Here is a 20,589-nt window from a genome sequence, read left to right as displayed (position 1 = left end):
TGAAATAATGGGTTTATAAACTTGAATTATTGTGCAAAAGCATCTAATTGACAAACCTCAGGAATGTACAGGAATGATGTAAGGCTACATTTAAGAAATCTCATCAGTAGAACCTCATTTACTCAGAGTGGCAGAGGTGGCTAATTGCCTACACAAACATCCATCTTCCCCTTCTCCCTTAGTAATACATACATTTATTTAAATCCATACTTTTCCCACTAAAAGGACTATATTTTCCAGCCTTCTTTGAGCTTTAAATAAATGGGGCTGACTGAATTGGGAAGTGCACCCTTGGCTTTTTCCTGTTCCTTCTTCTTCCTGCCTAGACTGTGGATATCAGAGTTGGAGCTCCAGGAACCATTCAGTAACGACGAGGCAATCTTCAATATGAAAGTCATATATTAGACCTGGTTAAATAGAAAAGTTAAAGTAGTCTCATTTCTGGATGACCATGGAGCTGCCACATATACCATGAATTACCTCTAGAATTAACATGAAAAAAATTTCTCATGTCACTTGTTATTGCGTATTTGTTAAAAACAACCAATAATAATTAATGGCTACAAATAGAAATTGGCATTTTCAGATCTCACAGCCAACACATATGTTTTTAAAATTAGTACAGGCAGACTTTATGAAGAAATAAATGTACAACAATCCCTTCCTTCCACTGCGCTATCCTAGTTCGGCATCCGTTACACCACTGAACTCATAAAGATCAAAATTAACCTGAAAAATATAACCTGTTGCTGGTTTTCTTTTCAGTTAATTTTATTCCAAGCAGAGTTGCTATGGTAAAGAAGTCAATCAGCCACAAGAATTAAACCAATAGTATGAAGAACAGAAAGAATGTCTGGGAAACTAAACATTATCAGCTATTTTGGCATTCTGAATGCTACTGATGTGGAACTAACTACTTCAAATCTTCATAAAAGATAGATGAAACACTAATGCTGTCTCTTGCTCATCTACTTTATGGAAATGCAGAAGACAGTAACTGCAGAAGAAACCAAAGGTTAGAGAATTCTCCCATGTATCTTAATTTACAACTTCATATTATTTGAGTGTTGATTTAATTCATTGGTGGGTGGGGGAAGTATACTTTGTAAAAAATAAATTAAGTACTCTTACTGTGGGAACTCACAATTCAAGATTTAACAATGGCTTACCCAAATATACCAGTGTCAAGATAAGGATAACTTTACTTTAGATATTTCTATTTGGATGGTCTCCACTTGGAATAGTGCTTATTTACCCCAATAGCAATTTTATAAAATAGAAGCTTTAACTTAAAGAGGTTAAGAATGTATTTACTCACCACCATCTTTCTGGACAAGTTCATTAAAGAGCCTAAAACCCACTGTCTTATCTATGCCATCCTAAACTTACATTATCAATTTAAAAGTCTTTGAAATAAAAAATCCTCTAATTTCAAAGTAATTTCGAAGTTTACTCTGAGCAATACATTCTTTCTCAAATAATAATTCTACCCCATTGTGGAAATCTTTGAGTTTATTGATATTAAGTTGAACCACATAAAATTGTTGACATTCTATCATTTTGTCAGGTAGCAACTGAGGAGGACTTTGTTCTCCTTCAATATCGTATTGGCACATGAACTCTCTCTCCATTTAGTTCTTTGATATCTTTCATCAGAGTTTTATAGTTTTTCTCAGACAGATCTTGTGCATATTTTGTTAGATTTATACTTAAGTATGTCATTTTGGGGGATGCTAATGTAATGTAAATGGTATTGTATTTTCAATCTCAAATTTCACTTGCTCATTATTAGTATAAAGGAAAGCAACTGACTTTATATATTAAATCACCTTGTACCTACAACCTTGCTATAATTGTTTATTAGTTCCAGGAGGTTTTTTTTTTTGTCATTTCTTTTGGATTTTCTATAAAAATGATCGTGTCACCTGCAAACAAAGACAGTTTTATTTCTTCCTTTTCCCACACACACTTTTTTTCCTTATTAGAATAGCAAGGACTTCTAGTACAATGTTGAAAAGTAGTGGAGAAAGGGGACATCCTTGCTTTGTTCCTGATCTTAATGGGGAAGCTTTGAGTGTCTCACCATTAAGTACAATGTTGGCTATAGTTCTTTTTTTTTTCTTTTTGGTAGATATTCTTTATTAAGTTGAGAAGTTCCCCTCTATATCTGGTTTACTGAGAGTTTTTATCATGAACAACTGATGGATTTTTGTCAGTTATTTTTTCTGTGTCTATTAATAGGATAAACTTAGGACTTTGAATCTCACGTATTTATCCCCAAGATTCTAAAATTATCAAACAAGAATACCCATGTAGATATTTGGGTTTAGAGCTTTCTACAGGGTTCAAAGGCTATATGATAAGAAAGGGCCTAACAATCGCAAGGAACAGCAAGAAGGTTACTGCACATCTGAGAATGAGGACAAAAGCAGAGATGAGATAACAAAGGTAGTGAGGTGATGAGGATGACAGGGTCTCAACAGCCTAATGCTATTCAAATAATCTAAGAACTGAGTGCTAGTCTCAACTATCACCAGGCCATGGCAAGGTAAAGTATAGAAACTGAGGAATAAGCACTTACAACCTTTTATAATAATCGACATCCAAGCACAACAAGTGGACTTTTATGTTTCTTTCTCTCATTTTTATAATAATTCAAATTTATTAAAATATAGCACTTATTGGTAAAATATATAACAATGGGAGGAAAAACTGTGATGGCTTTACTTTGAATAAGATGGATTATTAAAAAGAATGACCTGCTATTACTCCATTTTAGACAATAATTTTATAGATATAATTCACATACTATACAATTCGACCATTTAAAGTACACAATTCAATGGTTTTTACTATATTCATAGAATTATACAACCAACACCACAATCAATTTTAGAACATTTTCATCAATGACTTTTAATTTACAAGAGAATCATTCTGGCCATTGTGTTGAAATTAACCTAATGGTGCACAAGGGAAGCAGAGAGATCATTTAAGAGGCACTGGTAACTTGGATCAGTGTGATTTAGTACAGCCAAGAGATTTGGAAAAATTTAGATAATGATTTAAAAAGCAGAGTCAATAGGATCTGCTGATAGACCAGGAGTGGAATACGCAATGAAGAGGAATTGAGTGACACCAAGGTAACCTGAGCTTGCTAAAAGCTTGGTGTTAACTGCAGTAAGAAAGACTATAAGAAAAGCAGGTTTGAGGGGGAATAGTAAGAGCTCAGTTTTGAAAATATCAAATTTGAGAAGCCAATTGATATCCGAATGGAGATGTCAGGTAGGCAGTTGAATATATGAATCTGGAACTGAGGAGAAAGAGGTCCAGGCTAAATATATAAATTTAAGAAACACTAACATTTTGGGAATCACTATACACAGGATTTAAAGCCATGAGACTTTGCATAAGGTCACTAGGGGGTGAGTACAGACTCAAGACTGAGCCCTGAAGCAAACGACATTTACAGACTGGGGAGGAAAAGAAAGAACTTACAAAATAAACAGAAAAGAGAAGCCATAAATGTAGGAGAACTGGCAAAATAGAATGAAAAAGAAGCCAGAAATGTAGAGACAAACGAGTGAAGTGTATTCTGAAAGCCAAATGAAAAGTTTTAAGTAGTCTTATTAAACCATATTAAACGCTGCTTACAGGTCAAGTCAGATGAGTACTGAGACAAGACCACTACTTTTACCAACATGAAGTTCATTGGTCTAATACTGTAATATAATAAGAAATATATATTTTGAACTTCATTCCAGAGTCCCGTCCAAAGGTCCATAAGTGATAAGAGTGAAAGGAGCATCTTTGAATATTTGGTTTTTGACCTCAGCCCCTGAAAACAGCTCCCGGAACAGGGCAATAAAGATGAAAGGAGAGTCTTTTGTTATTTATGCAAACTTTCTGACCATACATGATTTTATATTATTAAGGCAACTTCTAGAAATCCCCTAAGGATCAAGAAACCTATCAAGCAATTAGAGGTTTGGAACTTTCAGCCTCACTTATGACCCCCAAAGAGGAGAGAGGAGCTAGAAATTGAGTTCAATCACCAATAGCCAGTAACTAAATCAACCATATCTCATGAACTCTCCATAAAAACCCTAAGGGAAGGGGTTCAGAGAGTGATGCACCCTAAATTCCATGGGGACAGAAACTCCTACGCTCGGAACCCTTCTGGATCTTACTCTATGTACCTCTTCATTAACTATTCATCTGTACCCTTTATTATAGCCTTCATAACAAACTGGTATACATAGGTGTTTCTGAGTTCTGTAACTGTTCAAGCAAATTATCGAACCCAAGAAAGGGGTCTTGAGAATCCCCAATTTAAAGCCAGTCGAAGCATAGGATCTTCTGTGTCAACATTAGAGTTGCTTAATATGTTGACAGGTTAGAAGAGAGATAAGTATTATGAAACAAGTGCTAAGGTTTTCAAAAAGAGAAGTAAAACAATCAAATTTTTCTAAATGGTAAATGATGATAATCCCAAAAGAATCAAGTATTTTTCCAAAAAGAAAAGGTTTGTCCTAAACCACCCAACTCCTAATTGGAAGAACTAAGATGTAAATAGAGGTTTTTATACTGTTTAAGCTCATTATATGGCATTACTAGGGAAAAAATACCCAAGTTTTTCAAGTGTTTAAATCTGAAGGCATATACCTGAAATAAATATTTCAAATATGGGAAAATACATACCAATAGAAGGACAGGATTCAGATTTTAAATTTACCCTAAAAGCTTTCAGAAAAATAAAAATGGTTTGATAAATAATTGAGACAATGGCAGTTAACCACTATGAAAATTAACCATTCTTTTAATCAAACTAAGTTGATATACTAGTAAGATAAAACTGAAATCTAGTTTTTATACTAACTACATAGTAATACAGATGTAAAATAGGTAAAGGGGCCATTTTATTTTTTTATTTTAACAGGAACATTTTAAAAAGTTAACACAGAAAAAGATCTGCAAATGCTTGGGGTCTCAGTGAAAATACCTGGTTTTAAGATTACTAATTTGTTCTTTTTCGTTGTTCTTTGATTTGTTTCATAATTCAGCAGTTTAAACTAAAATACATATATATAACTTAGATATACATAAAACTTAAGACATATAAAACTGGGAGCAGACATCATTATGTTGTTCCGGATTTTTTGCTTTCTCTTTAAGATCAGAAACAAAATAAATATGTTAGCTGTAGGTTTTCCATAGATGCCCCTTATCATGTTTAGGAAGTTCCTTTATACTCCTAGTTTGTTAAGAGTTTTTACCATAAAAAGCTACAGAATTTTGTCAAATGCTTTCTCTGTGCCTACGGAAATGATCACATGATTTTGTCCTTTATTCTATTCATATAGTGTATTACATTTGTTTGCATGTTGAACCAACTTACAATCCTGGTACTAACCTACCAATCCCACTTGGTAAAAGTTATATAATCCTTTTGACACATTGCCGGATTCAGTTTGGTAATAATTTTGCTGAAGAGTGTTGTGTTTATATTCATAAAGGATATTAGTCTGTAGTCTGATTGATGTCTTTGGGTATCAGAGTAATTCTAACCTCATAGAATGAGTTGGGAAGTGTTCTCTCCTCTTCTATGTTTTTTCAGAAGTTTTTTTAAATTTTGGTGTTGTTCACTAAACAATTCATAGAATTGACCAGTGAAGCCATCTAGTCCTGGGATTTTCTTTGTGGGAAGTTTCTGATCACCAATTCTATCTAATTATGATACATTAAAATTTTCTACTTGAGTTTGTATCTTTCTTGGAATTTTCCATTTCATCTAGGTTATCTAGTTTGTTGACATAACTGTTTGTTGTATTCCCTTATAATCCTTTGTATTCCTGTATGATTGCTAGTAATGTCCTCTCTTTCACTTCTAATTTTAGTAATTCCCCCCCTTGATTAGTTTAACTAAAGGTTTGCTGATTTTTGTTGATCCTTTCAAGAACCCCTTTCGGTTTCATTGAATTTCTTTACTGTTCTATTCTTTCATATATTTCTAATTTTCATTAGTTTCTGAATTAAAGCATGCCTTTATTTTCTGTATATTTAATTTTTGTTTTTTTAATTTTTGTTTTTTGTTTTTGTTTTTTTTTTTTTTTTTGCTTTGACATCTGGGACCTTGCTGACGGTGGAGGGACTAGCCCTCCTAGGGTTTGCAAATTCCAAGATAGTAAACTTGGTTGTGAGAGCGCCTTTCAAATGCGAACCAACCAATTCAGAGCCCACACCCTAACTACCTCAGGTATCATGCTCATGGTCAAACTTCCCCAGCCCTAATCATCTCAGGGCCAGATACCAGACAACTAGGAAAAGCTCCTACAACCTAGAGCCCAGTTGAAATTATTCAAACTATGTAATCCTAAATTTGCTTACCTGGTCTCACCCATCCTTCCCACAGAAACCACAACAAAGGCTCTTGCCCACTTTTTCCATTTCTCAATACTCATCCCCTCCCTCCTAACCCACACTATCCCCACCCCTCCCCAGTATAACAAGTTATCTTTTTATATGACTATAACCAAGTATCTTTTTGAGGCAATAATCTCATCTGTTGGGCTCGCCGTACCTGAATAATAAAACGTACATTTTAAAAGTTTCTTCCATTTGCTTTAGGTCCAGTTTACTTTTCTTTTTCTAGTTTCTTAAGGTAGAAGGTTAAATTACTGATTTAATGTCTTCTCTTTACAGCACTGCTTAAGCTGTATTCCCTAAATTTTGGAATGTTGGGTTTTCTTTGTCACTTTTCTAATTTCCCTTGTAATTTTGTCTTTGACCCATTGGTTATTTAGAAATGTGTTTTTTATTTTATTTTTTATTGCTTTTTAGATACATGTTGTTTAATTTTCACATTTGTGATTTCCCAAATCTCCTTATTCTTGACTTTAAAAGTATAGGTCAAAATGTTAGAGAACCATATACTTGGAAAAATCTATAGAACAGAGTATCTACAACCACCCTACTTCTATCCCAGATGGTATTATTAATAATCTTTCAATAGATTTTGGAAGAGATGAGGAAATCAAGTGTAAAACTTGAGGACTAAGAGCAAAATCAGTTACACCTCCAGATTACAGAGAGTGCTTTTATATCTATGACTGCACATAAATAAATGAATGTTTTAAGAAGCCTCTGAATATTACTTATAACATAAAATTGTGACAACTAGTAAGTTTGCAAAAACAAAATACCTGATAGGTGTTGTCAAAACTGTCATACATGAATCTGGTGATCAAGGATGTCTTTCCAACTGAAATGAAAAAAAAAAAAGATTCACTCAGTTAACACATTACATTGGGTTCTCAGGGAATTCTTTTACAGAGAACTGCAATTACATTCAATGGGAAATATCTGTAATGGTTCTACTAACAATAATGAAGAAATAATAACCCCCAAGTTTGTTGAAATGCCTTTTTCTAATAATAGAGAACAATCTCTCAAATTAAGAGCACGAGAGTATTTATTTAGTTAAGAGTTGAGGGGAATGAAAAGATGAAGGAAAACAATCAATTATGCTGACACCTCTAATTCAAAAAAGCTAATATTCATTGGGACCCCAACAAAAATAATTAGAATTAGACCACGAAACAATTATAGTTTACTTCCTGGACAATAACTAGGGGAAACTGAAGTTCAGGTCCACTTAATTCAATGAATCAATGTATAATCCCTGGGAAAATAAAAACTAAAAATAGGAGAGGTTGTCTATGGCCATGCTACCCTGAACAAGCCTGGTCCCGTCAGATCTCGGAAGCTAAGTAGGGTCGAGTCTGGTTAGTACTTGGATGGGAGACCACCTAGGAAGACCAGGTGCCGTAGGCTTAATAAAAAATTTAAAAAATAAGGACTGTAAGCTGACAAGGTCCTTGCAATCTGTGAGGTCAACCAAAGACTGCCTTGCTTAAAAAATAAAAAAATAATGAAATAAATAATAATAAAAAAGATAGGAGGAGTATGAGGGCTGCAAGAACTAGATTAAGAATGAGAAAGAAGTGACATGGAAAACTATTTTGAAACTCATCTCAGGATCAGATAGATCTTCACCAACTAAGGAATGAATAAACAAAATATGGTATATATCTGTACAATGCAATATTATTCAGCCATTAAATGGAACGAATTACTGACACATGCCACAATAAGGATGAATCTTGAAATACTTCAAGATCAGTAGCAAAAGGCCACATAAGATATGATCTCATTTATATGAATTGTCTAGAGCAGATAAATACAGAGACAGAAAGATTAGTCGTCGCTTAAAGATGTGGGGAGGGCAGGGGGAACTGGGTGGTGATGGTGGTTAAGGGACGTGAATATTCTTTTGTACATGATGAAAATATCCTAAAACTATGTGATAATAGTTGCACACCAAACGATACTTAATTTTACCCTTTAAAAAGGTGAATTGTATAATATGTTATTTTATCTCGATAAAGTTGTTATTAAAAATGTATGGTGGTGATGGTTGTACAATAATATGAGTGTACCTAATGTCACTTGGAAATAGTTAAAATTGTAAATTTTGTTATGTATATTTTACACCACATTAAAAAAAAAAAAAAAACTACCAAAAACATGATGGGGGAATTTTTAAAAATCTAATATTGGATCGCCAAAGGTAACTAAAAGAAATGCTTTTAAAAAAAAGAGGGGGGGTGCTGATTATTAAAAGTTAGAGAAATTAATTATTGGGCCTCTAGAAGATCAAGATTTATTAATTTAGGAGATAATTTCTATAAGTGGTAAAGTAATCCCTCACATAATATACTCGGAAATCAGGAATATTTAGGATTAAAAAAAATAAGACAAGTGTTTACATAAAAGAAGTTTTGATTATTCTACAACCTATCTATATGAAAATCTATGAACTGCTTCATAATTCTTGGTCACTTACACTGGTCAAATAATACTGAAAAAGATCAAATACATATTTACATTTTCTAACTTTTTCCCACAAAAATAAGCTAGTACACAAGATTAATGTTGTGTGATAATAGTAGCTCAAGTCAGATGTTATGATTTTAGTAACAGAGTTAAGCAAAAACAAATAAACAACCCAAAACCTGAAAAACAAAAAACTCACTATCTGTAGTCACTATTCCGTCATTCTAATGAAGACAGCTGGTAATGAAAACAGCTAAAAAAGGTACTGAGGGACCAAAGAAAAAGCTCAGCTGCAAGCAAAACTCACTGCAATATCATATCCAAGATGTCTCACCTAGGTGATGCAATTCTATAGCAAAACAGAACCAAGTAAACCAAGTAAACCAAGCTAGCGCTACTTTAAATGTAGCTAACCCAGTCAACACCGAAGTTTAGTAAAATAGCCTTTCCCTAAAAGAAGTAAATTGAATATTGTTTCTCCAAAAGTAAAAACAAGCAAGCAAAACTACAACTACACTTGTACAATCAAATTAAAAAATGGGGAGAACGAGTGGTTGTATAGAATATTTGTTAAAGTAATTTCACACCTATGGCTCAAAAGTTTTCAATAAAGGTGCTTTATTCCTTCACAATAATATTTGTTAAAGGCATTAAAGCATAGTATAAGTTTTCAGAATGATGGAGACCACCAAAGTAAAAAACAAAAAATATTTTTTTCTTCGTTTCTTAAATATTTAAGAAACGAAGAAAAAAATACTTGTATAGACTCCACTGGCTACTCTTAACAAAGATAAATAACAAGTGAAACAAATATTTTAACACTTGTAACTACTATTTATTTCTTACTTCATTCCAAAACTACTAAGTGCTAAGGAACATGGAGGTTGGAGGATGAAAATGAAAAATCAAAAATGAGTAACGCCCCGACCCTAACAGAGTGTACAATCCACTGAAAAAGACTAACATACGCATGTACAAGAGTGAACATGAGAAGAAACCATTGTGCAAAGCACGCAGCTTCTATACTGCCAGAAGTATTCTTCTTCAACTTATAGAACATTCCAAGGTTCCCCAGTATCCACAGGGTAAAGTTAAAAATCCTTAGCAGGCATTCAAGGACCATTACAATCCAACTTGAGCCTAGCCTTCTGGTGTCATTTTCTATCCTTGCCAAACATAAACTTCATTTGACAATGATGGAAAGCTACTATTTATTATTTGAGCATAACATGTACCTTGAAGCCTCTCAGGTACTGCTCATGTAACCTAATTTTGTGGAACTTTTCTTCCTGCTTACATTATGAATTTATAAATTCAGTATCAGATATGGTTCTGCCTGAAGGAATGAAAAACTAAATTAACTTTCAAAATTACTTTTGGCCTAAGATTGTATTTCTACCAGTATTTTAGATGGCAGCATGGCTTTTATTTTATTCCTACAACAAAGTCAACATCCATCCATGAATGTATCTTAAAAATAAAGAGATGAGTCAGAAATAATCTGTACTCTCAAAGAACAGTCCAGTAGCAAGTTCAAAATAAGTACTAACATGAGACTCACTTTACCATTAACATTATTCAAAAACTTTAAGTCTAAGTGTAAATAATTAACATAAGGAAGAGCTTGACCCATTTTATATTATGTGAAAAAGTAAGAAAAACTGGCAATACAACATATCTCAAATAATCTTGTTAGTGCATTTGTTTATTATTTACCTCCCCAACTTACAAAGGGTGCTATGCAAAACAGAAACCTCATCTATCTCTGCTCATGGATATACTACTCAGTGCCAGTCCCTGACTGGCACTAAATAAACAATGAAAAAAAACTTTAACAAGAAAGTAAACAGCATTCACTGCTAAGGCAGTCCAGAGTCTGGCATACAGCCTTGTGTTCTTTGAAAAATGAAAGTAGATATATAGTCTCATAGGTAAATACTTAAAATAAACCTCAGGAAATTGAGATTTTAAAACCAGAAAGCCTTGCCACGGCCATGCTACCCTGAACAAGCCTGATCCTGTCTGATCTCCGAAGCTAAGCAGGGTCGGGCCTGGTTAGTATGTGGATGGGAGATCGTCTAAAACCAAGTGCTGTAGGCATAAAAAATGAAATAAGGGATTGTAAATTGACAAGGTCCTTGCAATCTGTGAGGTCAACCACGGGTTGACTTGCCTAAAAATAAAATTATAAAATAAAAAAAAAATAAAAATAAAATCAGAAAACCAATTTACAAATTTATAGTAAGAAATAACTTTCATAAGGATGGCAATATGACTATCAAATTTTCTCATTCAGACTATACACTTATGACTTGTATGCTTTTCTATATGCTGTACCTCAATAAAGTTTTCCTTATTAAAAAATCTAAACCATTTGAAACAGTAACATCTTATAGTCTTATACATACAATTAAAATACACATAGTAAGTAAAAGCAGGAGTTAAGAGTTCTAAGATCCTTGCATTGTCCACAAGGGAAAAGGAATTAACTAACTGTAGAGTTTTATAAGTCATGGCTGTATGCTACAACTTCTATGGTAATCACTAAATAAAATGGAAAAAAAATGTATAACTTCCCAATTAATAAAGTAATAAATATGGAATGATTTTTAAAAGATGATGAATTCAAATAATACAAAAAGAGAAAGAGAACTGTCCAGGACAAAAAGAAAGCACACTAAGAAGATAGTAGATTTATTTTAAATCCAAATACAGTCATGTGCTGCCTAACAACATTTTGGTCAAAGATGATCGCATATAGCAGTGGTCCCATAAGATTACCATAATAGAGATGAAAAATTCCTATTGCCTAGTGACACTGTAACCATCCTAATGCAGTAGTGCAACACATCACTCATGTGTTTGTGGTCACGCTAGTGTAAATAAACCTACTATACTGCCAAGTTGTATACAAGTATAGCACATAGGATTATGTTCAGTACATAATAGTTGATAATGATAATAAATGACTATTACTGGTTTATGTATTTATTATACCACACTTTTTGTTTTCAAGAGTGTACTCTTGACTTATAAAAAGTTTGCTGTAAAACAGTATGCCATGTTAAGGTTGGCAGCAGCCTCATACATCTCACATTTACCTATAACACTTAATTGGTTTATGTAATACAAAATAAATCATCAAGAAGTTCTGATAAAAGAAAGCTTAGACTGAGACAAGACCAACTAAAATTAGCACACAAGAATATTTAATTATCAACAAATATGATTCTATAGAACACAAAATAAGATCTAATGAGTACTATAGGTATATTCCTGGTTCTGCCTGAGCACTCCTAGGCTCTTCCAAGAAATTAGCTATTTATAAAAGGAAAATATTCTCCAAGTGATTTCATAACCCACTTTAATATTTCTACAACATTTTGAGCCAGGAAATTCTCCCATATATCTTACTTAAATTCACTATGTTTCATGATTCAGCATAAACATTTTATTCTTCTTCAGATCTTACAATTACAAAGTAGCTATTATCTTTTCTATAGAATATCATTACAAATCTAATGACTTCTTTCAGTTTACTTTTCTCTTTTAGATGAGACTAAAAAATTCTCATTTGAATATAACATTTTAATTCCATGATTAAAGGAACCTGATTTTCCTTGCATATAAACAGCATTTTGAAATAATTCTGATAACTCAATAGCAGAGTAAGATAATCATTAACAAATTTTATCAAAGCCATTGAACTCACCAAAAACTAATTTTCTCATCGATCTATTCTTAACTGTAAATTACATGTATTGAGAATTTCGTCATATAAATTACAAAGTCCAGTACTGTAAAATACCTGAGAACTACTTACCTTAACTAACTAACTTTCTGGAAGTGATTACAGTTTTTTCACTCATGGTTTGAGGAACACTTAAGTATACCATACTTTCTGCACATATTTCACCTGTACGTAATTTATTGAGGAAATGTAATATAGTTTAGTGTTTTTACACTGGAGCTCTAGAATCAGATGGCTGAATTGAAATTCTGGCTTGACCACTTACTAACTGTATATAATTAAGACAAGTTACTTAACCTCTCTGTACCTCCATTTCCTCATGGTAAAATGAGAATAATTTTAGTACCTATCTTACAGAAGTGTTTTAACTTTTTAGAAATAGTTTCAAGCTCACAGAAGTTACAAAAATAGTACAAAGAATTCCAGTATACCTTTTACTCAACCTCCTTTAACGATAACATCCCAAAACACAATTATCAAAACTTTGAAATTAAAAATGATACAATGCAATTAACTAAACTACAGAACTTTGGGGTTTCACCAGTTTTTCTACTAAATGCCCTTTTTCTGTCCCAAGAGCCAACCCAAGATCCCACATTTAGTTGCCATGCCTTAGTCTCCTCTCAAATGTAGCATTTCCTGTCTTTCCTTGTTTTTATGACTTTCATACTTTTGAAGAATACTGGTCAGTTGTTTTGTTTTGTATAATGTTCCTCAATTTAGATTTGTGTTTTCTCCTTAGATTCAGGTCATGCATTTTTGGCAAGACTATCACAGAACTAATATACCTTTCTCAGGTTAACAGGGGGTGCATAATGTCATATTCATGTCTTAATCCTAATGAAGTTAACCTTGAACACTTGGTTATGGCGATTGCTACAGAGTTTCTCTACCATAAACTTACTGTTTTCCTCTTTTTACAGATGTCTTCTCAAAATTTTGCCCACTAATTTTAGTGTTCATCAAACTGATCTTGCCTGCAGTAAATATTACTGTGGTATTCCACGGGGAATTCTTTTGTAGTAAAGAGGACTTCCATTTACTTATTTTTAATGTTATTTATTTACTTAAGCATGGATTCATGGATATCTTGATTCTGTGGGTTATCCAATATCATCATTTATTCATTGCTAAAATTATTCCATTTTTTTTCCTATTGAGAGCTCTTTCACACTGGTTTCTCTGCCCTTTTAACATGCCCCCGCCCTTTCTTAAACACTTCCTTGGTTTCTGACATCAGAAGATGCTTCAGGATTATTTTGTATTCTCCTCACCCCAGCCCTGAAATCAACCACTTCTCCAAGGAGATAGTAGTTTGTTTTAAGGATTATATTAGTTACAATGTAAAGTACTTATGCCATTCACTCACAAAATTAAGGTATTCAGAAAATTGAGTTGGACAGGAAATACACATTATCCATCATAATTGTCAGGAGTATATAAAGTTTTATATTTGGTTGCAAAGGAATATTAAACACTGTATTAGTTTGCTACAGCTGCTACAATAAAATACCTCAAACTGAATAGTTTAAACAACAGAAATTTATTGTCTCACAGTTCTGGAGGCTACAAATCCAAAAATCAACATATTGACAGAGGTTCCTTTTGAGGGCTGTAAGAAGAATCTGTTCTGAGCTTCCATAGCTTATGGTAGTTTGCCAGCAATCCTTTGCATTCCTTGGTATACAGAAACATCACTCTGATTTCTGCTCTGATGTTCACATGGCATTCTCTCTGAGTACATTTATGTCCAATTTCCCCTTTTACAAGGACACCAGTCATACTACATAGGGGCCCATCCTACCCCATCTTAACTTGTTGTATCTGAGGTACTAGAGGTTAAACTTCAACATATAAACTTGAGAAGGATACAACTCAACCCACAACAAAGCAAAAATGTAAAAATTCTGAAAAGTAGTTGTCACAATATTTAAAGTATCAGATTGAGACTGAAATAACTACTTAAACTGTTCTACATAAAAGACTGTAATTATTACAATATCAGAGATTTTGAAAATAAATGTACGTTTTGGAGAGGAAAGTAAGTTCAACTGAAGAATTTTGAGAGTACAAAAGGAATGCTTTATTTAAAACTAAACATACTCAGGAAGCATTTGAGATCTTGCTCCCTGGCATATGTCATCAGTTTGACTCAAATAAACTCTTCTGAAAATTAAAAAACCAAACCAAACAAAAATACAACTAAACGATTTCAATTTCAATTTCTGGAAGCTTTGTATTAAATGGGTAGAAAATGTGAGAGGGTGCTGACAGTAAGTCTCTTTATAGAGCACCATTTATGCAGGCCACACTATATGGTGGTGGGGGGAGATTATTTTCATTTTACATATGAAGAAACTAAGGCATAGAGAAGACAAAGTAAACTCTTTAAGAGCACATAATTTATAAGGTGGCAGAGCATCGACCACAGTTCAGTTTTCCTAACTCCTACTCCAAGACTTTTCCCAGTATCACATAAGTAAAAGAGATTCACAGGCCAAAGGAAAAGAAATGTTCCACATTAGACAACTTGATAAATATAAAAGGTTTATAAATAAGTAGTAACTTTAGTAGTCATCTAGTTTTTTCCTATTAATGTCAATATGATGATGCTTCTGTAACCTTCCTAAAGAAGAGAGAAAATCTATTTATTCAGCTTCATAATGACTGGACAGAGTCCGTATTTTATGGTCATCTATGCGAAGGACACTATGCTAGACACTAAAAACAGAGATCTCAAAGAGTGTATTTTGTGCAGCTTTAAATATCATCAAAGAGATATCTTTAGTCCAGATGTGGGCTAAAATCAATCTAATTCTATGAGGGATTGCATTCTCTATTTCCCTATTATAGTCAACTTAATTCACCTTGATTATGTACATAATTTAAGGCATGCATGCATAAATTTCTGAAGGGATATTCTTCAATTTTAAGACAAGGGTTAAGGCTAGATAAATGATTAATTAGCCACACGAGACCAATGAAATTAAAATGAATTAAAAAGAAAATTTAGAAATCGGTTCCTCAGCTCAGTCACAGCAGCCATCACCATAATAAACAGCACAAATACAGAACAATTCCCCCACTGCAGAAAGGTCAACTGGATAGCAATGATCTAGAGATCCTGAAATACTAAATCTCAAAAATATGTAATGGAAAGTATCCCAACTTCAACTTCAGCCACTGACTCTTCAGCTTCATCCCAGATACTCAGCATGTCCAACCTTTCTCCTCTCAAGTTAGGCTTTTTTGTTTTCTTTTATTGTTTTTCCTTTAATTATCCTCTAATATGTGTAGTTATTATCATGAGCAATCTCAAGGCCTTTTTGAAACTAAGTAGGGTAAAAATAATAAATCAATTTATTCAAAATATTTAGTAAGCTCCTCTTTCATGACAAGCACTGTGAAATATGCTTAAAATACAGGATGAATAAGAAAGTCATGAACATTACCCTGGTGGAACTTACAAACCAAATAGAACACAGAAATTTTAATACATAAATAATTACAAGTATATTAAAGGCAGCAGGAAAAAATACACAGTGCTGAGAGCATAAAGAATTTTGGGAACCTAAACTACATTGTGGGAGTCAGCAAAGGCTTTGTTGAATAAGTGACTTGAAGCTGAAACTTAAAGGATAGGCTAAAGTCAACCAGACAAAAAGGAAGAAGAATATATAACAAGATGGAGGTCAGTGAAGATTTACAACAGGGAAAAAAGGCCAGTATGGCTGAAAAAGAGAGACATGGTAGTTCAAGTTAAGGATGGACAGCTGAAAAGGAGCCATATAATGTAGTGTGGGCTATGTAGATCATCTGGAAAGAGTTTAGATTTTATTCTAAAAGTGATTTAAAAAATACAATGGTAGGGTTTTCTTAGTTTAAAAATAATTTAAACTATACATATAAAATTTACCATTTCAACCATTTTAAGTGTATAATTCAGTGGTATTAAGTACATTCACAATGTTTTTGTTATTAACTGAAGGAATTAACTTTGATTTTTATAAAGTTCACTCCGATATCAATATAGATGGACTGAAGGAGAGGTTCGAAAATACAGGCTAGAAGGTACAGAGCAGTGTAAAATATTTAAATCTACCTCAACTAGACTGTAGGCAATAAAAGAAAGAGAGATTACATTTGACTTGTTAACTATATCCTTGGCTCTAAGCCTGGCACAAGGCGGGCATCTGTAAAGTGGATATACTAAGAATCTGATTCTTAAAATAGAAGCTTTAAAAAGTAAAGAAATGTGTTTTGTATAGCATGTAACACCTTAATGATATTTTTAAAAACTTTAAAAATATCTGCCCAACAATAACAGATAAAGATAAATACTACGCATAAGGTTAGAGATAAGAGAGTAGAACCCAGACTATGAAAGGCTTTAACTAAGGCAGAAAAGTTTGGACTATATCTCAAAGAGAAGTCTATATGGGATGTCTGGGCAAGGTTTTATGCAATCTCACGAATGCAGGACAGAGTAACAGCGATGCTTATTATCACTTAATTAAAAAAAATCACAACATAATTAAGGCACATATGACAAACTTACAGGTAACAAACATCATACTCAATGGGGAAAAGCTAAAAGTATTTTCCCCTTAAAATCAGGAACAAAATAAGGATGTCCACTTTCACCACCTTCAGTCAACACAGTATTGGAAGTCCTAGCCACAGCAATCAGACGAGAAATAAAAGTTGTCCAAATTGGAAAAAGAGTAAGACTCTGATTATTTGCAAATGACATGATTCTATATACACAGAACCCTAAAGATTCTAGCAAAATACTATTAGAACTTATAAATGTATTCAATAAAGTAGTAGGATATAAAATTAATATTCAGAACTTGGTTGCATTTTTATATGCCAATAACAAACTATCAAAGAGAAATTAAGTAGACAAACCCATTTACAATTGCATTAAAAAAGTAAAATACTTAGGAATAAATTTAACCAAGGATGTAAAAGACCTGTTTTGAAAATTATGACACTGAAGAAAGAAACTGAAGATACAAATAAATGTAAGCATATACCTTGCTCATGGGTAGGAAGAATTAATATTATTAAAACGTCCATACTACTCAAAGCAATCTATAAATTAATGCAATCTCTATCAAATTACCAATGGCATTTTTTCAGAGAACTAGAACAAATAATCCTAAAACTTACACGGAATCATAAAAGACCCCGAATAGACACAGCAAACTTGAGAAAGAACGAAGTCGGAGGTATCATGCTACCTGATGATTAAACTATACTACAAGGCTACAATAATCAAAATAGCAGAGTAAAAACAGACACAAAGATCAACAGAATAGAACAAAGAGCCCACAAATAAAATTACACATATATAATCAATTAATATGTGACAAAGGAGGCAAAAATATATAATGGGACAAAGATAGTCTCTTCAATAAATAGTATTGGGAAAACTAGACAGATACATATGCAAAAAGTAAAAAGTAAAATCAGACCAACTTTCTTACACCAAATACAAGAATAAACTCAAAATTGATTAAAGACATATGTAAGACCCCAAATCATAAAACTCCTAGAAGAAATGAGTGGCAGTAAACTCTTCAACATTGCTTTCAGTAATATTTTTCTTTGAATCTATCTCCTCAGGCAAGGGAAGCAAAAGAAAAAATGGCAGTGCATCGAACTAAAGTGTTTGCACAGTGAAGGCAACCACCAACAAAAGGACAACCTACTGAATGGGAGAAGGTAACTCACCAATGGTACATTAGATACAAGATTAATATTCAAAATTTATAAAGAATTCATGTAACTTAAAATAGTCCCATTAAAAATAGATGGGGGGATGGGGAGAAGTAGATGAGATAAAAAGGGTCAAACATATGGTGACAGAAAGAAATCTAACTATGAGTGGTGAACATACAATGCAATATAGATGCCTTAGTGTTGAATTGTACACCTGAAACTTACTGGATTTTGTCAACCAATGTCACCATTTAAAAAAAAAATTAATTAAAAAAAAGAAAAAAAATGCTGGCTCTAGAAATAAAGACAAGATTTTGGACCCACTCTTTTAAAAAAAATAGACGAGAAATCTGAATAGACATTTCTTCAAAGAGGACATACAGAAATGGCCAATGGACATATGAAAAGATGTTCCATGTCACTTTTCATCAGAGAAATGCAAATTAAAACCACAATGAGGTATCATATCACACCTGTCAGAATGTCTATCATCAATAAATTAACAAGTGTTAGCAAAGATGTGGAGAAAAGGGAACTCTTGTGCACTATTGGTAGGACTGCAAATTGGTGCAGCCACTATAGAAAATGGTATGGAGGTTTCTCAAAAAATTAAAAACAGAACTACCTTATCACCCAGCAATTCCACTCTGGGTACTTGCCTGAAGAAATCCAAAACACTAATTCAAAAAGACCTGCATCCCCATGTTCATTGCAACATTATTTATAATAGCCAAGATATGGAAACTACCTAAGTGTCTATCAATGGACAAATGGATAAAGAATATGTGGCACATACATACACACAATGGAATATTACTAGGCCATAAAAAAGAATGAAACCTTACCATTTGTGACAAAATGGATGGACCTAGAGGGTATTATACTATCAGAAATAAGTCAGAGAAAAAAAAAATCATGATTTCATTTATATGTGGAATCTAAGACAAAATAAACAAACAAAAAAACCCGAACAGAAACAGACTCATAGATACAGAGAACTGATAGTTGCTAGATAGGAGGTGTGTTGGAGAGCTGGTTAAAAAAGGTGAAGGATTAAGATGTTTAAGTTGGCAGTTACAAAATAGTCACGAAGATGTAAAGTACAATATAGGGAATACAGTAAATAAACTTGTAATAACTATGTATGGTGCCAGGTGGTTACTAGAAAGAGACTTACCTGGAGAGATCACTTGGTAAATTATACAAATGTTGCATGATTGTACTATACACCTGAAACTAATATAATATTAAATGCCAACTGTAATTGGAAACTAAAAATTTTTAACTTAAAAAAAATAAACTGATAATGGGAAAAGCTGAGGAATAATCAAATTAGTGCCAGAGAACCCCCAAATGGCTTGGGAACTGGCACCACGCACATCTAGAAATAAGGGTAAAGGTGGCACTACAAATGAAAAGAACGGATAAAAGTCTGTTTAAAAGCTAGATTGATACTCTCTCACATATCTTCACCTATTCTACACAGCCAGGTCCCTTTCCCACCTTATCAGAAGACTGGAGGATTATGATATAAGAAAGGAAAACAAAGGGTTTCTGGACTGGGCAATACAAGGTACAAGTGAGGGCTAGGGTACAAACAGTATTAAAAACAAGGAAATTAAATCTACTTACTATATTATCTTCGAACACTCTCTCCATTCACTTCCAAGCAAGCTGGAACCAAGCTTATCCCCTCCAGCAAGACATTGAATAATTCTTTAGGAAATCTGACCAGCAAAAAGACTTTAAAGATCTTAAATCAAAGACTCCCCACAAAGAACTCAGCCAAAGACTCCTACAAAAAAGCCCCATAAACCTACTATACAAGAGCTTAAAATCAAATTTTAGTACTCTTAAATAGAAGCAGAGAGCCAAGAAATACTAGTTTTTTGAGGACATCAAACAATAAACAGGTGAAAGCAATTTACAAAAGAAACTGTATTGGGAAGAAAGTCATACATCCCATTAATATTTTCAAATAATGAGAAGATGCTGAAATCAAAAAGATGCTACAGTCAAGGAGAAAACAGAGATGAGCTCTTTGAAACTAAAATGACAACAGAAATAAAACTTAACAGGATCTCCATGGGCCTCTCATAATTGACCAATGCCAAAGTAACTGCAGCCTCGAACCACTGCCCAGCCCTCACTTGTGGGCTGTGAGCACTGAAGTAGGTTGTACAGTCTGAAGAAGAAAAAACTTAATTGGATGGAAG

General features: G+C 33.3%; 1 protein-coding gene and 1 pseudogene across 2 annotated transcripts in view; one reads left to right on the top strand and one right to left on the bottom strand.

Moving 5' to 3' along the window:
- Positions 1–20,589, bottom strand: part of RAB6A (RAB6A, member RAS oncogene family) — a 55,236-nt gene that overhangs the window by 28,782 nt on the left and 5,865 nt on the right. For both annotated transcript variants that reach the window (XM_016161419.2, XM_016161418.2), the window contains exon 2: positions 7,203–7,261. In XM_016161419.2, the coding sequence (XP_016016905.1) occupies positions 7,203–7,261 (59 nt within the window). The remainder of the gene's footprint in view (positions 1–7,202; positions 7,262–20,589) is intronic.
- On the top strand, positions 7,715–7,833 carry LOC118603378 (annotated as a pseudogene).

This window comes from Rousettus aegyptiacus, unplaced genomic scaffold (assembly GCF_014176215.1).
Source record: "Rousettus aegyptiacus isolate mRouAeg1 unplaced genomic scaffold, mRouAeg1.p scaffold_m13_p_5, whole genome shotgun sequence".
Taxonomy (NCBI): domain Eukaryota; kingdom Metazoa; phylum Chordata; class Mammalia; order Chiroptera; family Pteropodidae; genus Rousettus; species Rousettus aegyptiacus.
This window is presented reverse-complemented; position numbering and strand designations above follow the sequence as displayed.